The 21,424-nt window shown below is 42.6% G+C and overlaps 1 protein-coding gene across 1 annotated transcript in view; it reads right to left on the reverse strand.

Annotated features, from left to right (window-relative positions):
- SPIDR (scaffold protein involved in DNA repair) overlaps positions 1–21,424 on the reverse strand; it is a 139,508-nt gene that overhangs the window by 94,801 nt on the left and 23,283 nt on the right. Inside the window, exons 2-3 of the mRNA XM_068983772.1 lie at positions 2,356–2,551; positions 748–977 (exon numbers count right to left, since the gene is read on the reverse strand). Coding sequence (XP_068839873.1) covers positions 748–977; positions 2,356–2,436 — 311 coding nt within the window. The 5' untranslated portion in view covers positions 2,437–2,551. The remainder of the gene's footprint in view (positions 1–747; positions 978–2,355; positions 2,552–21,424) is intronic.

Here is a 21,424-nt window from a genome sequence, read left to right on the forward strand (position 1 = left end):
TCACAGGTCTACCCTTGCTCCCACAGCTGTTGAGTTAGGCAGGGCACCAAGGCAGCCACTACCCACAGGGGGCTACCTAAAATGACTTAATTAAACTTCAGTGAAATTATAAATGTAGTTTGCTCAGCCCCAGCAGCTGTACTTCCTGCGTGGTCAGTGGCTGCCGCACGGGCGAGGGCAGTGAGCAGCATCCGTACCACTCACAGGACCTGTGGCAACACCAAAGCGGACTCAAAAGCCCCATCTGAGAGCCACAGACCCACCAGCTGCCATTTCTTTATCCTGGTTTCTAAGACATAAAACTTGACAGCTATTGCCATGGTCTTTTCAACCTTGCCTTGGCTCTTTCAGAACAATACCAATCATGCTTGTATGACTTTCAGTAGCATGATCTATCAAAGGTAAAAGTAAATGTGAATAACTTTTCTACTAGGTCTGTTTAGATAAACTGGAGAAGGGAATGGCAACCCACTCCAGTATTCTTGCCTGGAAAATTCCATGGACAGAGAAGCCTGGCAGGCTATAGTCCATGGGGTCACAAAGAGTTGGCCACAACTGAGTGACTGAGCACATTTAGATAATTATACATGGACAAAATCCTCTGTCATACCAGTTGTTCCAAATTTTGATGTAAGAGAAAACCAACCAAAGAAACACCACCCCTGTGCATGGCGATGAAACTGCTCTGAGAAGAGCTTCCCCTCTGTGCAGATGAGTGTGGGCCCGGCACCCATGTCCGTCACTCACCGTGCTCTGGGTGGGGCTGTGCCATCTGCCTGCTGGCCTCTGCAGGGCAGGGAGTACACTCTCTGCACCACCACTCGCACGCCCACTCCCATCCAGGCAGCAGCTCCGTGGCTCTCGACTGCATCCAGCAGAGAATCCCTCAGGGGAGCTCGGCTGGGGACACATGGCTCTGCTTGTTCGGGATGGAGGGTCCGGTCTGTGCCCACTGCAGTGTGACGATCACACAGAACCTGATGAGACATACAAAAGGAACACTTGCAGGCTGACTCACGAGCGCATGCACCATACCGAATGTGGCAGCCGGCGTGGCTGCAGGACCCTCAAGGAATGACAGGGACAAATGCAGAGCCGCAGCTCAGGGCTCCCATCCGCGGGCCCCCTGTGTGGCCATGGTGAGCTGAGGCGCACAGACCACCTCGGGGGTTTGAGGACATGCAGAAAGGACTCCTATTAAAATACCTCATGGCAATTTAAAAAGTTTTCTTCTATGAGGTAACAATCTCAAAGCAGAAACTACAAAACAAAATGAAAGAAGGACTAGGGTTACTGTGAGGTGCCAGCACTCTGCACACTCCAGTGAGCCATAGGAGTCGCCTCAACAATCCTGGTAAACACCTTCACAAAAGGACAGCGCCTCTAGAAGACTTTGTGCCCCCTGCATCCCAGCACCGTTCTCTACATCCTGTGCTTGCGTAACAAACATGTGACCCTCACAACCCAAGGAGGCAGGCTGCAGTCACCACTGTTACACAGACAGGCATGCTGAGACAGGAGCCGAGAATCCTGCCCAAGACTGCCAGCAGGAAGTGGCTGAGGCAGGACCCAAACTCGGCTCTGAGGTACACAGTCCGCACTCTCAACACTAAGCTCTCTGGCAGCTACCCTGGTGCAGATGGCAGACACAGACACATCTCATGAATTTAACATCACACACCTGTTTGAAACTGTATGTTAAAGCAGTAATGCACTTTGGGCCATATACTGTACATCTGTTAAATTGATTAAAGGGAGATTTCACATAATTCCCTCCAGACACATGTTCTGATAGTCAAAGGGAGGCCCTGCTTGATTCCACACATACAAAGCAGGATGAAAGTCCATTTGCTTTTCTTTCTGGTTTCCCCTCATGTGGTCACCCTCAACATACCCCTAAAGTGCTGATGCAGGGAGCCAGGCAACCCTGAGGTAGCTGTGCTGGAGTCAGACACTTGGAGCCCACAGCACCCCAGGAGTGTCCTCTTGCCCACCCCAAGTGTGGCTTAGCGCTCCCCAAGTTCATCATCATGGGTAGTCATGGCTCAGGATCACTAACATTCCAAAAAGCAATCTCCAGTGTGTAACCTCAAGTTTACGCAACTCTTTATCCCCAGGGCAACAAACATCATGAAGAAGAAAAAGATGATTTTTTAAAATAAATAAAAGAGGCTTAAGTAAGCTCTTAGGCAGTTATGAGAACAGAAAAAACTCAAATTTTAATAAATTAGAGTAAATATGACATATATGTGTGTTGAATACTTGAAGAAGACCAAAGGAAAACACTTCTATAAATACCGGGCCTTTAAATGCAGTATTATTACAAAGGAAAAATTTCTAAGTTGAGGAGTTTACCTTGCTTTCAGGTGAGCTATCGGTTAGGCTCTTAAACTGGAACACCTGAGCCAGAGTGCTGCTCCTCCTTGGACAGGGCATGTCACACTTGGGCCCATCACGTGATGCTTCTGAATCTTCTTTGGCAACAACTTTCTGACAAAAGTAAGTATTCAGAATAACAGGGCAGCTTCCACCTGGGATAATAAGCTTTTGCCTGGAAAGGGAAAGATACGCAAATAAAAATTTATTTGCAATGCTGGATTCCTCTTACTTTCTTGCTAAATCTTGAGTACGAAGGGCAATAGCGTGGTGGCTACGGACACCACAAGCCAGCCCCAGGGACAGCGCCCTGGCCTCTGCTGCTCGGAGCAGATCCTACCTCGGAAGTCAGGGTGGAGGAGGTGACCACACCCCTGCCAGTGGGAGCTGCTGCAGGGTAGCCTCAGGACCCCTCAGGGGCCTCAGGGGCAGGTACCAGAGGTGAGGGGCACAGAGCTGCCCGACACGGAAGGGAACATTACAACAAGACCACTCGCCTCTTTCAGAAAAGAAGCGTCAGACACCAAAGGAACTCCACCTTCACTACCAAACGGACACAGTCACTGCGGTGGCTCACATTTGAGCAGAAACAGGACAAGGTTCTCCCGGTGCCTCTCAGACCTCTAAGGCTTATTCCTCACATAGGAGGAGCTGCTTAACATTAAGGGAGACTTAGGACCTCCACTCCCAGGAAGAATGAAGGAGATACACTTTCCCCTTTCTCTCCCCCTAGACACAAGGAATGCCTGATGCTGCACAGAAACAAAATGAGAAGATGCCGAAAGGGGAGAGAGAGGAGCAGACAAAAACACCCTCAAAAGCTCACTTTCTCCGACTGAAGGACAAGGAAGGGGCAGCCCAGTGAGACAGAAAAGGTTTAGCAGCTTCCTTTTAGGCAAACATCACAGAAAAACTATGACCCATGGCCACACATACCAGCCAAGGGCGAGAGGAGCCCACACATGGCCCTCGACAGGCTGTCGTGGGAAGTCCCTGCAGCCCGGTGGGGCTGCCCACACTGCCATCACAGGGGAGATGCCCGACGCCCAGAGCCAAGCCCTAGCTCCAGCCCACGCAGTGTCAGAGGAGACCCAGCAGCGTCAGGGCTTCCCCCACAACCCAGTCTCCCACCACTGTCCACTGCGGTCAGCGGGGGCCATGTGGGGGGCAGGGACGAGGGGTATCCTGACGTCTCGCTCCGCCTGGTAAAGAGTACCCCCCAACCCCCACTTCTCTTCTCAGAGCAGTATCAGACAAAGCCAGCCAAAACTGGCTTAAATAAGATCCAGGACCTCATAATGCCTACATGCACAGTTAACATCTAAAATCACTTGTTACACAAAGACTGAGGTCAGGAGGAGAAGGGGGCAACAGAGGATGAGATGGTTGGATGGCATCACCGACTCGATGGACATGAGTGTGAGCAAGCTCCAGGAGATGGTGAAGGACAGGGAAGCCTGGCGTGTTGCAGTCCATGGGGTTGCAAAAAGTCAGCCACAACTGAGGGACTGAATAACAAGGTTTGTAAAAGCTCACTTGGTAAATCACATGACCACCAACAACAGCAGTGAACATCAACACGAGGCTGGGCCTGCACAGATTCTTCTGTCAAGAAATATGAAGAATGTGATGTGTTTACTTTCCAGTCCTCTCTCAGGACCTCCCTGACGAGGCAGCGGCGGTTGGCGGGCCAGGCTGCCATGCGGGTAGTCACACACAGGGACACACACAGAATCCTAGGGTGTGGAGCCAAGCACCAGGGTTTCGACTGAAGCTCACTTTAGAAAAGAAAGAGAGAGAACCCTGTATATTCAAATAGAAACAGTCATTTGTCAGAATGTTTGCTTTCAAGAAGAACCATTTCCATTGTTCTTTACTGAGTCTGTTATGAACAGAATTCAGGTAAACAGGGAAAAATAGACTGTTTTTTTAATGTCACTAAGGGCACAGGAGGAAAACCAAGTGAAACCTCTTTTCATTTTGAGTGCTTGTCAACCCTGCCAAAGTATAAAATATCCCATTAGCAGCTCAGAACAAACAGTATTTCTTTCACATCACAAATAAGATCAATGTGCTTATTTACTGTCTAGGAAAAAGGTATCCAAATCTGATGGGTGGCAAAGACAACTGCTGGGATTAATGCTGTGATCTAAAGAAAACAAAGACAAACAGAAGGAATTTCCTTACTTTTTCCCTTCTCTCTTTTAACGGCTAGTTAGCTAAGAGTCAGACTGAGAACTGTAGTTGTCAGAAAAACATAAGCCTAGTCTTAATCTACTTTCCACTGAAGACATACCTGGCACCAGCAATCAATTCTGTTTACAATTTCGTCTCAACTGGAAGCTCCAGTACAGAGCTGGCTGGTGTAAGCGTCTCCCACCACCACGTGGGGCAGGCTGAGGGGAAGACAGCCCACAGGGGACAGACACCAAGGGAACCCCTGAGAGAAGCAGAACCACGCCGGCGCTGCCGGAACCCAGGCTTCTGAGGGGAGACAGGCATGGGGCTCTCCAAGTAATTAATCATCTACAGATTGTTATCCCTGTGAGAGGTCTTGTCTGGTTGGTTCACCCATTATTTCATACAAATAAAAATGTTTTTCAAATGGATGTTGCCCCTTTTTCTAGATTCTGTGGTAAAAGCACCTCTTCTCTCTGTACTCACTAGTGCTTTTCAAAATGTTTATGCTGGCCTTTACAACTAAACCCCTCAAATCCTAGAACAGATCATCTGTCTCTCCTTTATCTTTGTTTCTGAGTGCCAGACAGTACCTGACATGTGTAAGGGACTCAATAAATGCTTCCTAAATTAATGGAACCCAAACCACTTTATTACTACTCATCAGATGTGTTTATAAAGAAATGAGCGTGCCTTCTGAACAGATAAGCCAGACCTTTCACAGCTGTGTCCACGTTCTTTAGAGGAATCTGGCTGTAGCACACATTTCACATCAAGCCGTGGAAGAATAGAAGGTCGGAGGGGACATGTGCAGGCGCAGAGCTTCAGTGCACAGCACACGATGGCTTGGGAGGCGGGAGGAAAGACATGGTTTGGATTCTAAGAAGCCTGGGTTTAAATCCTGGCTTTGCTACTCACTAGCTGTGTGACTGTGGGCAAATGTAACTGATGACTCAGTTTGTATAATAGGGGAGCATGAACAGTAGCTATAAGCAGTGCAGAGACTTCTTCAAGGATGAAGTAACAGCACGGTGTGGAGTTCTGGGAGCAGCTTTGCACAAATAGATGGAGGCTGCCAGTACTGCTGCTCCTCCAAGAATTACATCTTCAGTCACTTGACAGTAGTCACTGTCTCTTGTTTAGCAAAAACTAGGGTAACTCAGTGTTATTTGCCTGTGGCCCATCTTCTTTCTCCTCCTATAGGTCAGAGAAGTCTACGCCATGAGCAGAAAATACTACTCCCCCGCTGCCTCCATGTGCTCATGTGCACGAAGACGCCTGTGTCGCTCCTCCTCTCTGGCTGGATTCTGCTCTGGGTGCTACTGCACTGGCCACACTCTCATTCAGCCCTCTTCACAATGAGGAGGCCTGTCTGCATTTCCAGAGCAGGTACGATAACAACTGTGTCCACAGCAAGGGTCCACGACAGGGCTGAAACACAAGCCAACGGCTTTAAAGCCAGTCTGTTCTCTTTCCTGGTGGGAGGATGGGACCCACCACTGAATATGGCCAGAAAGGTTCCGCACCATTCCCGGAAGGACAGTGCGCGGGACAGGAAGTGGCACGGTCGCCAGGCAGGGGCCAGCGTACAGGTCAGCGGGGCCACCGGGACAGTGTGAGGCACTGTGGGGGGCCCGTCCGACAAGCTGCCACACAGGGACGTAAAAGCAGATGCACAAAGGTCTCTGGTGACAACAGAACCTCAGAGCCACTTTCTACACCTGTGCCTGGGAGGCAGCCGTGGTGGCAAACAGATTTCAAATAAAATGAAAGAAAACAAAATCTACAGTACAGATCCCAAGGTGCAGGAGCCACGTGTCCAGTCTGCAATGTGGTCAGTACCATACTGGGCAGCACAGATCACTGCACAGAGTTCCATGCAGCTATCGGAGAACTTCATTCTCCAGACAGAAAATATACCACATTCCATTCACTTGGTAAGCCCTTTTTCATTGATCAGCTTGTTGGATTTGAAAAGGCTATTGTACCTCTTGACTTCTGAGCCACAGCACAAGCTCAGGCCCATCTGGCTCCTCCCCCAGACACCAGCATATGAATCCCTGCGTGAAACCCAAGTTGGCAACAAGACAGTGTTAGCAGTGTTTTCATGAATTTTTAAAAACAGCAAAATATCCTGCCCACATTTTCAATTATTCAAAGAGTGAACGGGCACTCCTCCTCTCACCAAAAATCAGATTTATTCTAAAAAATTTAAAACCTTAGTCCTAGGAAATATCTCTAAACTGAAGAATCAAACCAATTTAAGAAACAGTAAGTTTTGCTCCCTTTATTTTCAACTTCTTATTTGAAAAGATTTATCACCTGGTTCAAATATGTTTCTTTTACCTTCCTATGCAAATAACACCCACATTACCTAAAAAACTGATAAAAACACTGAAGTAGAACACATTTATAACTGTGTGTTATTTTAAATTCCCAGAGTAGACATTAACCCCCTTTTGATCCAAATAAAGACATCACTGACAAACAGTTTATTCCATTCTAAAGTGGACAGCAAAATACATTAAAGATGAATTCATGGAAGAATATAAAATGTAAGACAGACTTTCTCTATAAACCAGAAGCCTAATTCTCCACACCAGCGTAAGTTTCTTCCTCTGTAAACCAGAAGCCTAATTCTCCACACTAACATAAGTTTCTGGCCATATCCTTTTATAGGCACAGGTCACTGGAAATTCCAGTTTACAGAAAGAACCACCACTTTTCTGGCAGTACGTGTAAACTTTATTTTCAAGGCACAAATCCCACACTTATCCAATAACAAAAATTCTGTCAAAACATAAAAGAAAATGCAGGAAAAAAGAAGAAAGCAGGAAAAGCATGGTCTGATGTCAGACTGACCTCGGTTTAAATTCTAGCTATGCTACATGCTGCCAATTTTATCTTCATTAAATTACTTAGATTTTTCTCAACTTTAACTTTTTCATAACTAAAATGGGGATCATGCCTACTTAATGTTGTTACTGTGAGACTAAGTGCATATGTTCCAATATACAAGCCAAAGACAGAGATGAGTGCATACCAGGCTTGGCATACATACTAGCTACTAATTAAAATAGTACCTAATATATCGGCTATTTAAAAAATCTCTAGAGGTTAACAGTATTTCCAGTGTAAGACAGGAAACCTTTAAAAAATTTAGTTTCCTCTGGGTTCATGCTAGTATATGTATTTCTATATACAACTGGGTAATTAAAGGCCTTAAAAATGTTCATACATTTTTATTCAACAAAGTCATTGTTAAGAATCTATACCAATGAAATAATCAGAGATGTGGAGGAAAAACACGCAAAAAAACATTACTCATACTCATATATTATAGTGAAATACAGCAAAGAAGCTTACTTTCTAATAAAAAGTAGAAAAATAACGAAACAGCTATACAAATGATAGCATAAAGAATCCTAATTAAAGAAAAAGTAGGGGTCTTCCCTGGGGGCTCAGTAGTAAAGAATCCATCTGCCAATCAATGCAGGAGACACAGGTGGATTCCTGGTCCAGGAAGATCCCACATGCCACAGGGCAACTAAGCCGGTGCACCACAACTACTGAGCCCGTGCTCCAGAGCCGGGGAGCCGCAAGGGCTGAGCCCACCTGCTGCAACTCCTAAAGCCCCAGCGCCCGAGCTCCGTAACAAGACCAGCTACCGCAATGAGAAGCCCGGGCACAGCAACAAGGAGTAGCCCGCTGTGGGTACTACCACCGTGGGTGACAACTGTTATATTGTTGAATTAGAGAAACAGACTCAGGCTTGTATGAACTATAAGATTCCAAGATAGTAAGGCTACATATTATTTTTATAATATTCTTACAAGGAGGAAGTGCACAAGGATGAACTGCACCAGAAAACTAAGCAACTTATCCTTAAATAAAAGGATTACACACCAGTAAGTTTGAATGCTCTTCTTTATATTCTTGTGTCTTTTTTTCTACAATAAAAATGTATTCTTTAACAGATAGAAATAAGCACTTGAATCTACCTTTTACTTAACAATAAACTGCCTCATTACTTGAATAAACTAAGCAATAACCACTTCCTGTGAGTAACTCTCAAATGAGTCCAAACTGACCCAACTAGTAAGAGTTAACATGCTCCTTATCCCATCTCTTCCTCAGCACCTCAGTTCTATTGTCTGTCTACCTATCTCAGATTTGTGCCACAACAGTACCACCTTTAAAGAGTACTCAGAAAGTGCACTACCATCTTTCAGCCACTTTGCTTCATTAAAGCATATTCCACCAGGTTACATAACACAGTGCTGTGGCTGGACTTCCTACAGCTGTGGTCTCTGGGTAAAGGATTCTCCCTGCTCTATTCAGTTCTGTTTCTTGAAAATCAGAAATAGCCATCTTTATAACAAGACCTAAATTTATGCATTAACAAGGACAGCGCAGGCAGAAACCTGATGCCTCAGGATGGGTTGTGGCCGGCCTCTATCTGTAGGGTCATAAGCAACTCCTGAACCCAAACCTACACGTATTCCCACGTAGCCACACTGCTTTCTCGGGGCCTATCTGAAACCTTTACCTACAGACTTCTCATGTGACTTCAGAACAGAAAGTTTAAATTTGAGCATGAATCAGAACTACAGGCTTGTTACAACACCCACTGCTGGGCCCCACACCCTGAGCCTCTGATTCAGGAGTCTGGGGAGGGGCCACCTAATCTGTGTTGGTTACAGGCTCCACGGTGACACTGCTGGTCCCCTCACCATACTCTTGAGGATTACTGCTCTAGAAAAATCCACACGACCATCACACCTTCCTAACTTCACTCAAGAGACTGGTAGCCCTTTCAAGTTTACTCATTTTAGCTACAAAACACCTGCTCCACTGTCAGGACTTCCTGCATAAAGGGCAGGAAGCTTCTTGGTGGAGTCTTCTGGCTTTGCCAGGACTTGTAGGAAGGCAGCACTTCCTCTTTTGCTCTCCCATCACATCTGGTGACCTGTACAAATCTAAGGCTTTAACTCACTGACTGTTAGGGCTTGGCCTTCTCACCTTTGAATTAACAATAAAGATCTCACTCCATGCAGCAGAAAAAAAGAGAAATAAACTATACCTAATGTCTCTGGCCCACAGGTCAATGGCTGCAAGATAAAAATCACAACGTGATGAAGCATTTTTTTCATATGACGGAGTGAACAGCGCCTCCCTCACATCTCATCCACAGAGTTGGAAGACAAGGCTGCAAGTACTGGCGTGGCTGAAAACTTTGTTTGAGTTTTTCTGTTACATCTTAAAAACACCTGGATGAACTTTTTGGCCATCCCAGTGAAATGCATTTTTTTTTTTTAGAAACTTGCAACATGACACTCCATGCTTCTTTCTAGGTAAAAACTGTCTATTCAGAGCAGCAGTTTGGTACAGCAAGTAGAACAAGAACGTGAAAGTCTAGAGATTTGGGTTCAAATCCCATTTGGTCATTTACAAGCCAGATGATCTGAATTGCATCGCCTAAACAAACAGAATCCTTTTTGTCTTGTACTGGTGAATAACAACATTTAAGTTTGACGATTTTAAGACAACAATGGATACCAAAGTATTTGACACATTAAAATGCTTTAGATAAATGATGGTTATTATTCTTCAACAACCTTGGATTATAAAAATTCATCCATTCTAGAAAACTTCCAAATATCATCTTTCCAGTTACAAACAATTTAAAGCTGCAATTTCAATGCAACTTAATGTTATTTAAACAGACAAACAAACAAAAAATACTCTTTTTATAAAACTATCAAAAGTGAGAACTCTTTGGTGAATGATTTTTTAATCAGAGATATATGACTTTCCAAATACATAGGTAACAAAGCCAACTTCAATTCTCAGATGTCTATAACCACAAACCTCAACGTGGGGACCACTTTCAAAGAAAAATGAAACTTAGAAACAAAAAGATGAAGCTACAAGACACAAGACAAGCCAGGAGTCAGAGGAGTGACTCAGTTTTTCCTTATGCTCGCCTTCACTAGAGCACTGAAGGAAACCCTGGCTCAGGACAGACCAAAGAACCACAGCAGTCAGAATGGCTAAACTTATCTTGTTGTCTAGGTTTATCATTCCAATGGAGATACAAAGTTGATTTAAAAATCCACTTTTATCAAGAAACGTTACAGTAACTATTCATACAAATAATTTAATCTGCAAATAGATTCAGATCACCAAAAACCAACAAAGGTAGAAACATAATAGTGTTACGTAAAAGGAATTCTAATAATGGTCACATAATATATAATATAGATCATCTCAACAAAAGATGACAGTATTCACATGTAAAATAAATTTTTTAATGGTTTGATCTTTTGATCTCATAAAGAAAAATAAAAGTTGAGATAACACAAAAAGTGAGGAATAGACTACAGTATTTGCATAGTGTGTCAAGAAAAAAAGGGAGAAAAACAAATCAAGTGGATTGAAAAGTATTTTTCTAAAATCCACAAAATGTCCCAAACTGAAATTTCAGTATAAAAATTTATGAAAATTAGACCAAAAGGATTCACAATAAATGACATTTAAAGAAACGGGAAGACAATGATCACAAAGAACTGAAGTTGACAGTACTAAAATCAGAGAATCAGTTAATTAAGACTGTCCTCAAAATTCACAAAGCCCAGGTTTAATTATTACCACAAACAAAACCTAGTCTAGCTTCAAAATGAAGGAGCGTCAGCTGAATTAGATAAATGCGCAAGACTCATTAGAGGACACGCTTTAAATTATAAAAGGAATAAGAATGTTCTGGGATCAAAACACTCTTAGCAGAAGCAGTAGCACAACTTCTCTTGAATGGCACAACTTATCTTCATGAAAAAGAAATTAGGGCAAACAAGAATGGCAGAAACCTCAGAATGTAACATAGCAACCAGGGCACAGCAAAACCATAGCAGGGTGTGTCATATGCCAAAATCAAAACCAGTATCTCTATGTGCGCTTCACCCACCCAGGAGAAATACTAAAGCAACTAGAGCCAGACACACAAAATACAAGTTTGGGCCTTTAAACAGTGAGAGTGTGCCCCACAAAAGAAAAACTTCCCTTGAGACTCCACAACTAGCCGAGGCTGCAGTCCTGTACGTTAATCCAGGGGAGGGGATGAAACCTTCTGTACTTAGTTTCTCCTGATACCTTCCGCCAGGGGGTCCACCTGACAGTGTGTCCCCCTGAGAGCTGCCTAGCCCTGTTGGTCTTGGGTGCCACAGCCCCACAAACACGACTGCAGAGCAGAATCTGAGGGTGCTCCCAACTTATCACCAAGGCCTCCTGCGCCTGCCTGACCTGAAAGTGACTGGATGACCGTGGAGCAGTTAGTATGCCATTACCCTTTCAACTCCTTACCATGCAAGGTTAGTAACACAGCTTGAAACATACCTTTAAGCTACAAACGCCTACCCACATTCCCAAGTCTCCTCAGGTACGAGCTTGCCCAGTGCCCTCCCTGATCGAGACAAGCAGTGTGTAAGTTCACCGTGCAGAAGCTCCGCTCTGCAATTTAGACAAGTTTAAATAGAACCAGGCTTACCTGTATTCAACATACTATTTGAAAAATTAATAGAAATGACTTTCTACTTAACAAACTTAAATCATTCTTGTTTCTTAATACAAAGACAAGCACATAAGGACTGGAGTGGGGTGCCATTGCCTTCTCCGTGTTTTCCTCAATGATGGGATTGTTTCCTTCCATCCACCGGGTATGTTTAACGTTCTCCTCTTTCTGGACTCCACTGAGTGGGCTCCTGGGGGCAGGCCGGGCAGAGCCCTAGTTCCCAGAGAGACACTGAGTCCTTGTGTGTGAGGCTGTGAGAGGGAACGAACTTACACAAATGGAAGTCTTTTTCATATTTCATTTTTGTCTTTAAAACGGTTATAATTTACAAAGTGAATCTTCAAAGGAAATAATTCTACAAGTGTTTCTATCTTCTTTTATGAGTTTACTACTATCTATCAACTAAATATAATACCTGTCAACTGAATTCTTGGTTCCTTAAAATGTACAGTTAGAGATATCTATACTTATGGTTGTAAATTATCACTCCAAAAGTATTAGTCACTCAGTCCTCTCAGACTGTTTGCAGTTCCACGGACTGTGGCCTGCCAGGTTCCTCTGTCCATGAAATTCTCCAAGCAAGAATACTGGAGTAGGTAGCCATGCCCTTCTCCAGCGGATCTTTCTGACCCAGGGATCAAGCCCAGGTCTCCTGCATTGTGGGCAGATTCTTTACCGTTTGAGCTACCAGGGAAGCATACAATGGTAGAAATGATCTTTTTGTCATTTTTGTCAAAACAGACCAAAAAAGCTATTGACATTAATTCAAAATAGCCTGCTGCTCCCTCTCAGAAAATAAACAACACTCAAGTATTTCATATAATTACAAATTTTATACTATTTCAGAACTTCCCTGGTGGTCCAGTGGTTACCAGTTCACCAGCAAATACAGGAGACATGGGTTCAACCCCTCATCCAGAGAGATTCTACATGCTGTGGGGCAACTAAGCCTGCATGCCACAAGTACCAAGCTTGTGCTCTAAAGTCAGTGTGCTGCAAATGCTAAAGCCTGCACACCCTGGAACCCACGGTGCTCTGCAACAAGAGAAGCTGCTGCAATGAGAAGACTGTGCACCATGACAAAGAAAGTAGCCCTCGCTCGTCGCATCTAGACAAGAGACCATATAGAGCAACCAAGGCCCAGCACAGCCAAAACTAAACAAATTTTTAAAAATAAAAAGTTTATACCATACCAATTAAATGCTTCTCTAGTACATTTACTGAGCACTTATTATACATAAGAAATTACTCAGTGAACCAGATGATACAAATAAAGAATAGGATTAACACAATAAGAAGCTGTCTATTAGGAGAAGGAAAGCATAAAAAGAACATACATTGTTATGTTAATTATAGTAATGTGTAATAATTATAATAATGTTTATTATTATGTTTATGTTTCATGCACTAATTTAAATGAACATTTTATAAATTACTTTCCCTTAAATTATCTCACTTGATTCTTGTTAACTGCTCTGAGAGGAAAGTAGGGCACACAGAATCATCTGGATTTTAGAGGTGAAGCCTGTGGTCTGCTTGGAAGATGAGTGAAAAGCAGGACAGGAACCAGGGTGCAGTCGCCTGCACTGGCACCTGGATGTGGCCAAGCATATGACGACAATCAAGAGAGCCAGGATCTCCTTATGCTTCTTAGGTGCCAGACACCCTCCACTCATGAGCGCCTTTAACCTCAAAGCAGACCCCCTGAAGCACAGAAAAGTGCAATAAGAATACATAGCTAGCAAGTGGGAGGCCAACATCTGAGCAGAGGCAGTCTGTCTGGAAAACCATTGTTTTCACTGGCATTTGTGTGTCTTCTCTGAAGAAATGTTTACTCATACTCCTTGTCTACTTTAGCCTCATTCTTCTGTATATGGATACCCGGTTTTCCCAGCCACTATTTTTTGAAAAGACTATCCTTTCCACATGAATGGCTTCGGCACCTGTGTCAGCATTCCACTGACCATCTGTGTAAGGGTTTATCCTGGGTATTCTGTTCAACTCACTGTCTATATGTCTACCTTTATGTCACTATCTTATTAGTGATTATTATAGCTTTGCAGTAATTTTGAAATGAAGAAATGTGAGTCTTCTAGCTTTAGTCTTTTTTTCAGGATTATTTTGGCTATTCAGGGTCTCCTGAGACACTATAAGAATTTTTTAAAAACTTTTATTTATTTAAATAGCTGTGGTGTGTGGGTTTAGTTGCTCTACGGCAGGTGGGATCTTCCCACATCAGGGACGGAACCTGAGTATCCTGCACTGGTAGGATCCTGCACTGGATTCTTTACCACTGAGCCACCAGGAAAGCCCATGTGAATTTTAAGATGAGGTTTTCTGTATAACAAACAAAAACAAAAAAACTACCCCCTAAATTCAAATCCTTTGATAAAGACTGTATTGATTCTATGGATAGCTTTGGGTAGTACTTAATATTATTAGTTGTCCAATCCATGAACATTTTTAGGTGCACATATGTTCGTAATTGTTATCTCTTCTTGATGTACTGAAACTTTTATCAACACAAATGCCTTTCCTTATCTCTTATAATCTGAGTTAAAGTGGACATTGTCTCACAATCATCTGATTACTATTGGCATGGAATATCTTACTCCATCCCCTTACTTTCAATCTCTTTGTGTTCTTACACCTAAGGTGAATCTCTGGTAGACAGTATGCAGACAGATCCTTTGCGGGGGCGGGGGGGGGGCGGGGAACGACTCAGTTCGCCAATCTCTACTTTTTAATAGCTGAGTTTCACTCATTTACATTTAATGTGATTAATGATAAAGGCAGATTTGCTTTTGGCATTTATAAATTGGTTTCCTAGTGTTTCTTTATTCTTCTTTTTATGTATGTGGTTTTTATTCTTTTTAGGTATGTCTTTTGGTTGTTGTTCTTTAGTTCCCTTGTTACTGCTCTTTAAATACTTAGTTGATTTTTAGGGAGTGTATCATTTTAATTCTCTTCTTTCCTATTCTGTGTTTTTAAATTTTCTTAGTAGTTACTTTGGAAATTACAATTAGCATCTTCAAAGATGTAACAACCTGGTTTGAATAATCTCAAAGTAGTTTCAATATCATATAAACACTCTGCTCCTGTACATCTCCATCTCTTCCCCTTTATATGGTTATTGTCACAGATTACAACTTTATATATTATATATCCATTAAATGTCCACAGAGATTTATAACAATTGGTATATATAAGAAAAAGTGAGAAATTACAAATATCTAAAATACAATAATATCAGCTTTTATATTTTACCTATGTAGTTACCTTTAAGGAGAAGGCAATGGCACCCCACTCCAGTACTCTTGCCTGGAAAATCCCATGGACGGAGGAGCCTGGTGGGCTGCAGTCCATGGGGTCACTAAGAGTCAAAAACGACTGAGCAACTTCTCTTTCACTTTTCCCTTTCATGCATTGGAGAAGGAAATGGCAACCCACTCCAGTGTTCTTGCCTGGAGAATCCCAGGGACAGGGCAGCCTGGTGGGCTGTCATCTATGGGGTCTCACAGAGTCGGACACGACTGAAGCGACTTAGCAGCAGCAGCAGTTACCTTTACTGGTGTTCATTTTTTTCTTATGGATTCAAGAGGCTGTTTAGTATCCTTTCATATTAAGGAATCACTGAAGCAGTCACTTTAGCATCTGTTACAGGGCAGTTTAAGACACTGATTTACAGAGTCTGACTAATAACTCCAATGTGTGTGCTTCCTCTGGGATGGTTTCTGTCAAATTCTTATTTCCTGTGAAGGAGAAATACTTTTCCTGTTCCTTTGTTTTTTCTTAGAACTGGGTATTGTGAATATTATGCTGTGGCAATTCTAGAAATCTAATTTCCCCACTCCTTGGGAACAAGTTTTGTTTGCTGAGAGCTGAAGCTATCCTGTGACTCTTCCAAAGCAGTTCTGCAAACTGTATATTCTTATTGCGTGTGAGAAACTAAACTTTCTCTTCATTTGTCTCTGATGACAGCCACAGACCTAACCAAAGGATTCTTCAAAAGTCTGATTCCCAAGAGTGGGGGAAGGGAGAGTTCTGTCTCTTAAATCCCCTAATATATGGAGAGCAACTTCAGCCCATAGTGGAGTGAAACAATGGCTGACCTCTCTGTCATGCCCACAGTAATCAAAAGCAGCAAGCAACAATCAGAACTTGCAACCCTCATTGCTGGAGGACAAAATCCTCATTGCCTACCATGGCATCAGCAAGCTGCATGAGGAATGCTTTAGCGCCTGACAGATTCCTGCCACAGGGCTGGAGGTGGCTGATGGCAGCCGCAGCAGCGTGAACGTTGAATTCGATCAAGATTTACTGAAATTTACCATTGTCTTCATCAAGTTCTCCTGAACACTGCAAGTGTCCTATTAGATCCAAAGTTCCAAACAGTTGCCTGAGACATTTTTAAAAGTTCAGTTGTTGTTTTAGTGGAGGAACATGTTCCTGGAACTTCCTGTTCTGCCATCTTCCTTGACTTGGTTCCAAAAATAGCTCATACTTACTAAGAACTTACTTTGTGCCAAGTACTATGCTGAACAGTCTCCACCCTCATATCTCCCCACTGTGAGAGCGTGTTATGAGGCTTCCCATCTTACAAGTGAGGGATCAGAGGCAAAGCAACAAGTCTAATCAAAGAGACACAAAATAGTTGATCTGGGACACAAGGCAGTTTAGCATCAGATTTGTTCTCTTAACCACTACACTTTGCACAAAGAACTTCAGTACAGCTAGAAAATACCTTTAAAAATCATCAGGTTTGGGTCACTCATTTTGTAAATAAGAAAACAAAAGTTCAATAAAGTTAGTGAATTGTCCAAAGGTCACACAAAGAGTCTATAAATCCAAAGTGATGATTATCACTTAGTCTACTAATTCCCAGCTCTTCTCTACCATACATCCTCACTTCTCTGAGCACCAAGGCATTTGGAATTTGCAGCAAAATCTCTGCCTCAGTAGAAGTATCTTTAGAAACAATGGCAGAGTCCAGAACTCACATTCTTCAGACATATGGCCTATCTTCCAAAACCAGGTTAATCTCCACTATCTCAAGAAAGCCTACCATCATGAGCCCAGTAAATGCAGTCTCCATTCTGTCTGTACTACCTGCATGGAATTCACTGCCTTACATTACAATTATTTATGTAGTCATGTGTTTAAAGTCTTTGAAAGAGAAAAGAAATTGTGTTTTCTCTTTATCTATCACGTGGATATATAAATAAAATTAGGTCTAAAACAAATATGTGCTGAGTGAGTGATAAATGAAAGCTTTCTGCCCAGAAACACAGATTAAATCTACTTAAAATATGACAGCCATTGCATCATGTCTATGCTAAGATATCCCTGACGGCTCCATATACAGAATAGAATCCACTGTCCTTAGTGTGAAATTTGAGCCCATTCGTCTCTGTAGTGTAGTGGTTATCACATTCGCCTGACACACGGAAGGTCCCTGGTTCAAAACCGGATGGGAACGGACTTTTAGGGAGCCCCTGGAGGCTCAGATGGTAAAGAGTCTGCCCGCAGTGCAGGAGGTCTGAATTCAATGCCTGGGTCCGGAAGATCCCCTGGAGAAGGAAACCGCAACCCACTCCAGTATTATTGCCTGGAAAATCCCGTGGATGGAAAAGCCTGGCGGGCTAATCGCAAAGAGCTGGACACGACTGAGCGAGTACACATTCAATTTCAACTTCTGAAAATGGCCTGCAGAGCCTTGAGGGATGAAATTTTAATTTATATATGTCTCAGCACATAATACTAGGTCTTGTATGTACTAAGTGACAGTGGCTTAAACTATAGTGAACATGATCTAAGATAAATGTGAAAAGCAGAAAAATGATTCAAAATATGTAACAATGGCTCCAGAGAGCTTTGAAATCTTTCTCCCAGGAGATTTTCAAGATAAAAAAGAGACAGTCATCTGCCTCCAGTAACTGTCACCCCATCTGGAGACAGAAGCTGGACTCTACCAGTCCTTCTCAGTCCTACAGTTCCGTGACAATCCACTTAAAAGTGCGTACTATCTGTCAGGGAAGAGAAGAAAGCAGATGTGTACCTGTGGCTGGATATGAAAACTCAGGGGAGGACATCACTTTAGATTAGAGGAGGAAAACAGTTCAAGAAAGAAAAAATTTGAATACAAATATCAGATCCTTATCAATAATATTCTGGTACATACTGTTTACATAATTTTCAGCCAAAAAGAAAAAGTAATTTCCCACTTGAAATTTTATTCTTTTAGTAATATTTAATATTTAAATCTTAATAAACAGGTTAAATAGTAATTTATGGACTAGCATATGTATTTATATTATATTTAATACAATGCAAGTATTAAAACGATATAAAGACTATGAAGACTACTGTGAAGAAAGCTGAGCACCAAAGAATTGATGCTTTTGAAATGTGGTGTTGGAGAAGACTCTTGAGAGTCCCTTGGACTGCAAGGAGATCCAACCAGTCCATTCTAAAGGAGATCAGTCCTGGGTGTTCTTTGGAAGGAATGATGCTAAAGCTGAAACTCCAGTACTTTGGCCACCTCATGCGAAGAGTTGACTCATTGGAAAAGACCCTGATGTTGGGAGGGACTGGGGGCAGGAGGAGAAGGGGACGACAGAGGCTGAGATGGCTGAATGGCATCGGACTCGGTGGACGTGAGTCTGCGTGAACTCCATGAGTTGGTGATGGACAGGGAGGCCTGGCATGCTGTGATTCATGGGGTCACAAAGAGTCGGACACGACTGAGCGGCTGAACTGAGCTGAACTGAACTGTGGGCTTATTTTACTAAGTATAATGTCCTCAAGGTCCATCCATGTCACAAAGGGCAGAAAAAATTTTCTTTTTCTCATGGCTGAGTAATATTTCACTGTGTATATAAGTCACATCTTCTTATTCATTTATTCATGGATACTCAAGTTGTTTCCATATCTTGGCACTGTGAATAATGCTGCAATACACATGGGAGTACAGGTACCTTTTTGGTATCTGATTTTCATTTCAAAGACTATAGAGTCATACATTAAATGTTTATTGAAATATTAAGTAAAAATATGTAATATGACATGATTAAAATAACTGCAACAGTAAAAAAAGATACAAATGAGTAAATACTACATGAAAATGAAAAAAATCTAAATAGTTTATTATAATAATGGGATTTAATTAGGTGCCTTTCTAAATATTTATGAGAATCACTCTTCTTTATTGTATCGAAGATACCAAATTAAACAGTGGTAGAGTAACCAATTTTAAAGCTAGTGTGAAAGTCGAAACAGCAAAGTTGGGACTCAGGTCAAGATGTGAGAAAGTAATTCTGTTTGGAAGCTCCCTGTGAAAATTACAAAAGAAATATATTTGAATTGAGAAACACTTTTATTTGATATGCAGCCACACAGGTATACTTGACAGGCCCTAATTGGGCAGCCTGGGGCCACCTCAAATAGGATCTGAATGCATGAACAGTTCAAGCCTCCAAGTGTGAAGGTTTTATGAAACACCTGCCCTGAGCCAGGCACGCTGCATGTTTCACCTGGATGAGCTATTAGGCCCATCCTCCAAAGGAGGTGCTGTTGGCATCACAAATACAGGTGAAGAAACCAATGTGGAAACAGGTTAACATACCAAGATCACAAAGCCAGGAACAGAGAAACTAGGTGTGAACTAACATTGTCTTACGTGGATCTAACATAAGACCTAGAAAGGACACCCCCAGAAACAAAGGAATCATCAGTTTCATTTTACAGAACAGTCCAAAGGGGTTGTTTAAAGTGAAATGCTTATTTTTTCAGAAGAAAACCCACATAGATGCTAACTCTTCAAGTGGTAAAATGTGGGATCTGTTGTAGATTTAAGAATAGATAGATTTCCCCAAGGCTTACATAAAGGGGACAAGAGAACAGGAAGAAAAACAGTTGTTCTGATTACGAAAACCATAAACAGTCATTACAGGCAACTTGAGAAAATCAGAAAAGTACAAAAAAGAATCATTAACAAGCAGACAGGCATTGGAATATGCTGGTATATTTCTGTAATTCTGGTGGAATATGTCAAAGCAATTACACTGGGCTTCTTGAATATCTGTCCCTAAACAAACCCAGAATTTTGGCAAAATGATTATGTAATCTGAATCCCTTGGTTTAAACTGGAAGGCTTTTCACGGAAGAGAGAATTCTACGCGAACTGCTAGATGCAAGAAAAGCTGCAAGTGTAGATGAGAAAAACAGTAAGTATGGATGCTTGGCCCCTAAAGACACAGAAATGGAACTGTGAAGGGCTACCTGAAGATGTCTAGGAAAGACACTGGCACCAAGAATCTGAACACCAGTGGACAGGTCGTCCCCTTGGCTTACCAGGACGAGGTGTGGAAAAACAGATTTGGAAATGCCAGGTGAGACTGTAACAGAGTGACAGTTCCTAACAAGAGAGTTGAACAGATACCAAGTTTCACAGACATGTGCACGTCAGAATACAAGGAAGAGTGTGAATACAGGAGAAACTGGGAGATGCTCTTTAATGCAGCCAACAATAACCACCACTTTTGATAAGATCGTCTGCAATTTTCTCAGGTGTGGCACATCAACATAACATAAGCAAGGAAATTTTATCACTCTGAGAGTTATATCTGCTTATTTTCCCAAAGAGAATAAGCATTTCACTTCAAACACGTAACACTGTATTACACGTTAGTCTTCAGAAGTTGGTTACATAAAACAAAATCAGGAACAACAGTTTCTGCTTATGCTTGGTGAAATCAACCTGATCTGAAGGAGAAAACTTGGATTTGGGTCCCAGATGGAAGAATCCAGTATTCCTGCCTGGAGAATCCTATGGACAGGGCAGCCTGGGAGGCTACAGTCTTTAGGGTCGCAAGAGTCGGACATGACTTAGTGCTATCCTTCTTTTCTGGAAGATATAAGATACTACCATACAGTTTTTGCTATGAAGATTTCTTTCCTAATTTACTTCTTCACAAAAGGAGTAAGGTCCCACAAACACAGCACTGTATACTGCTGCCACCCAGCCTCACCTTTAAACCCACTGCAAACAAGCCCAGGGCTGTGTCTGTGTCTCCCACACTTGACTCCTGTTTGCTCAACAGCCACAGCAGAGAGAAGAGGAAATCTCACCAGCAGTCAGATCACCCCTGCCTGACCACCGCTGTCTTCATGCCACTAGACACTTTATAGATGGGGAAGCAAACACACCAGACAACAGGTGATGACTCACAGGGGTCCCAGAGCTCAGGAAAGAGCATGGGCTCAGGTCAACAGGGCTGCTCAAAGCAACTGCTTCCAACAAAA

The sequence above is a fragment of the Capricornis sumatraensis genome, chromosome 11 (genome assembly GCF_032405125.1).
Source record: "Capricornis sumatraensis isolate serow.1 chromosome 11, serow.2, whole genome shotgun sequence".
In the NCBI taxonomy this organism is placed as follows: domain Eukaryota; kingdom Metazoa; phylum Chordata; class Mammalia; order Artiodactyla; family Bovidae; genus Capricornis; species Capricornis sumatraensis.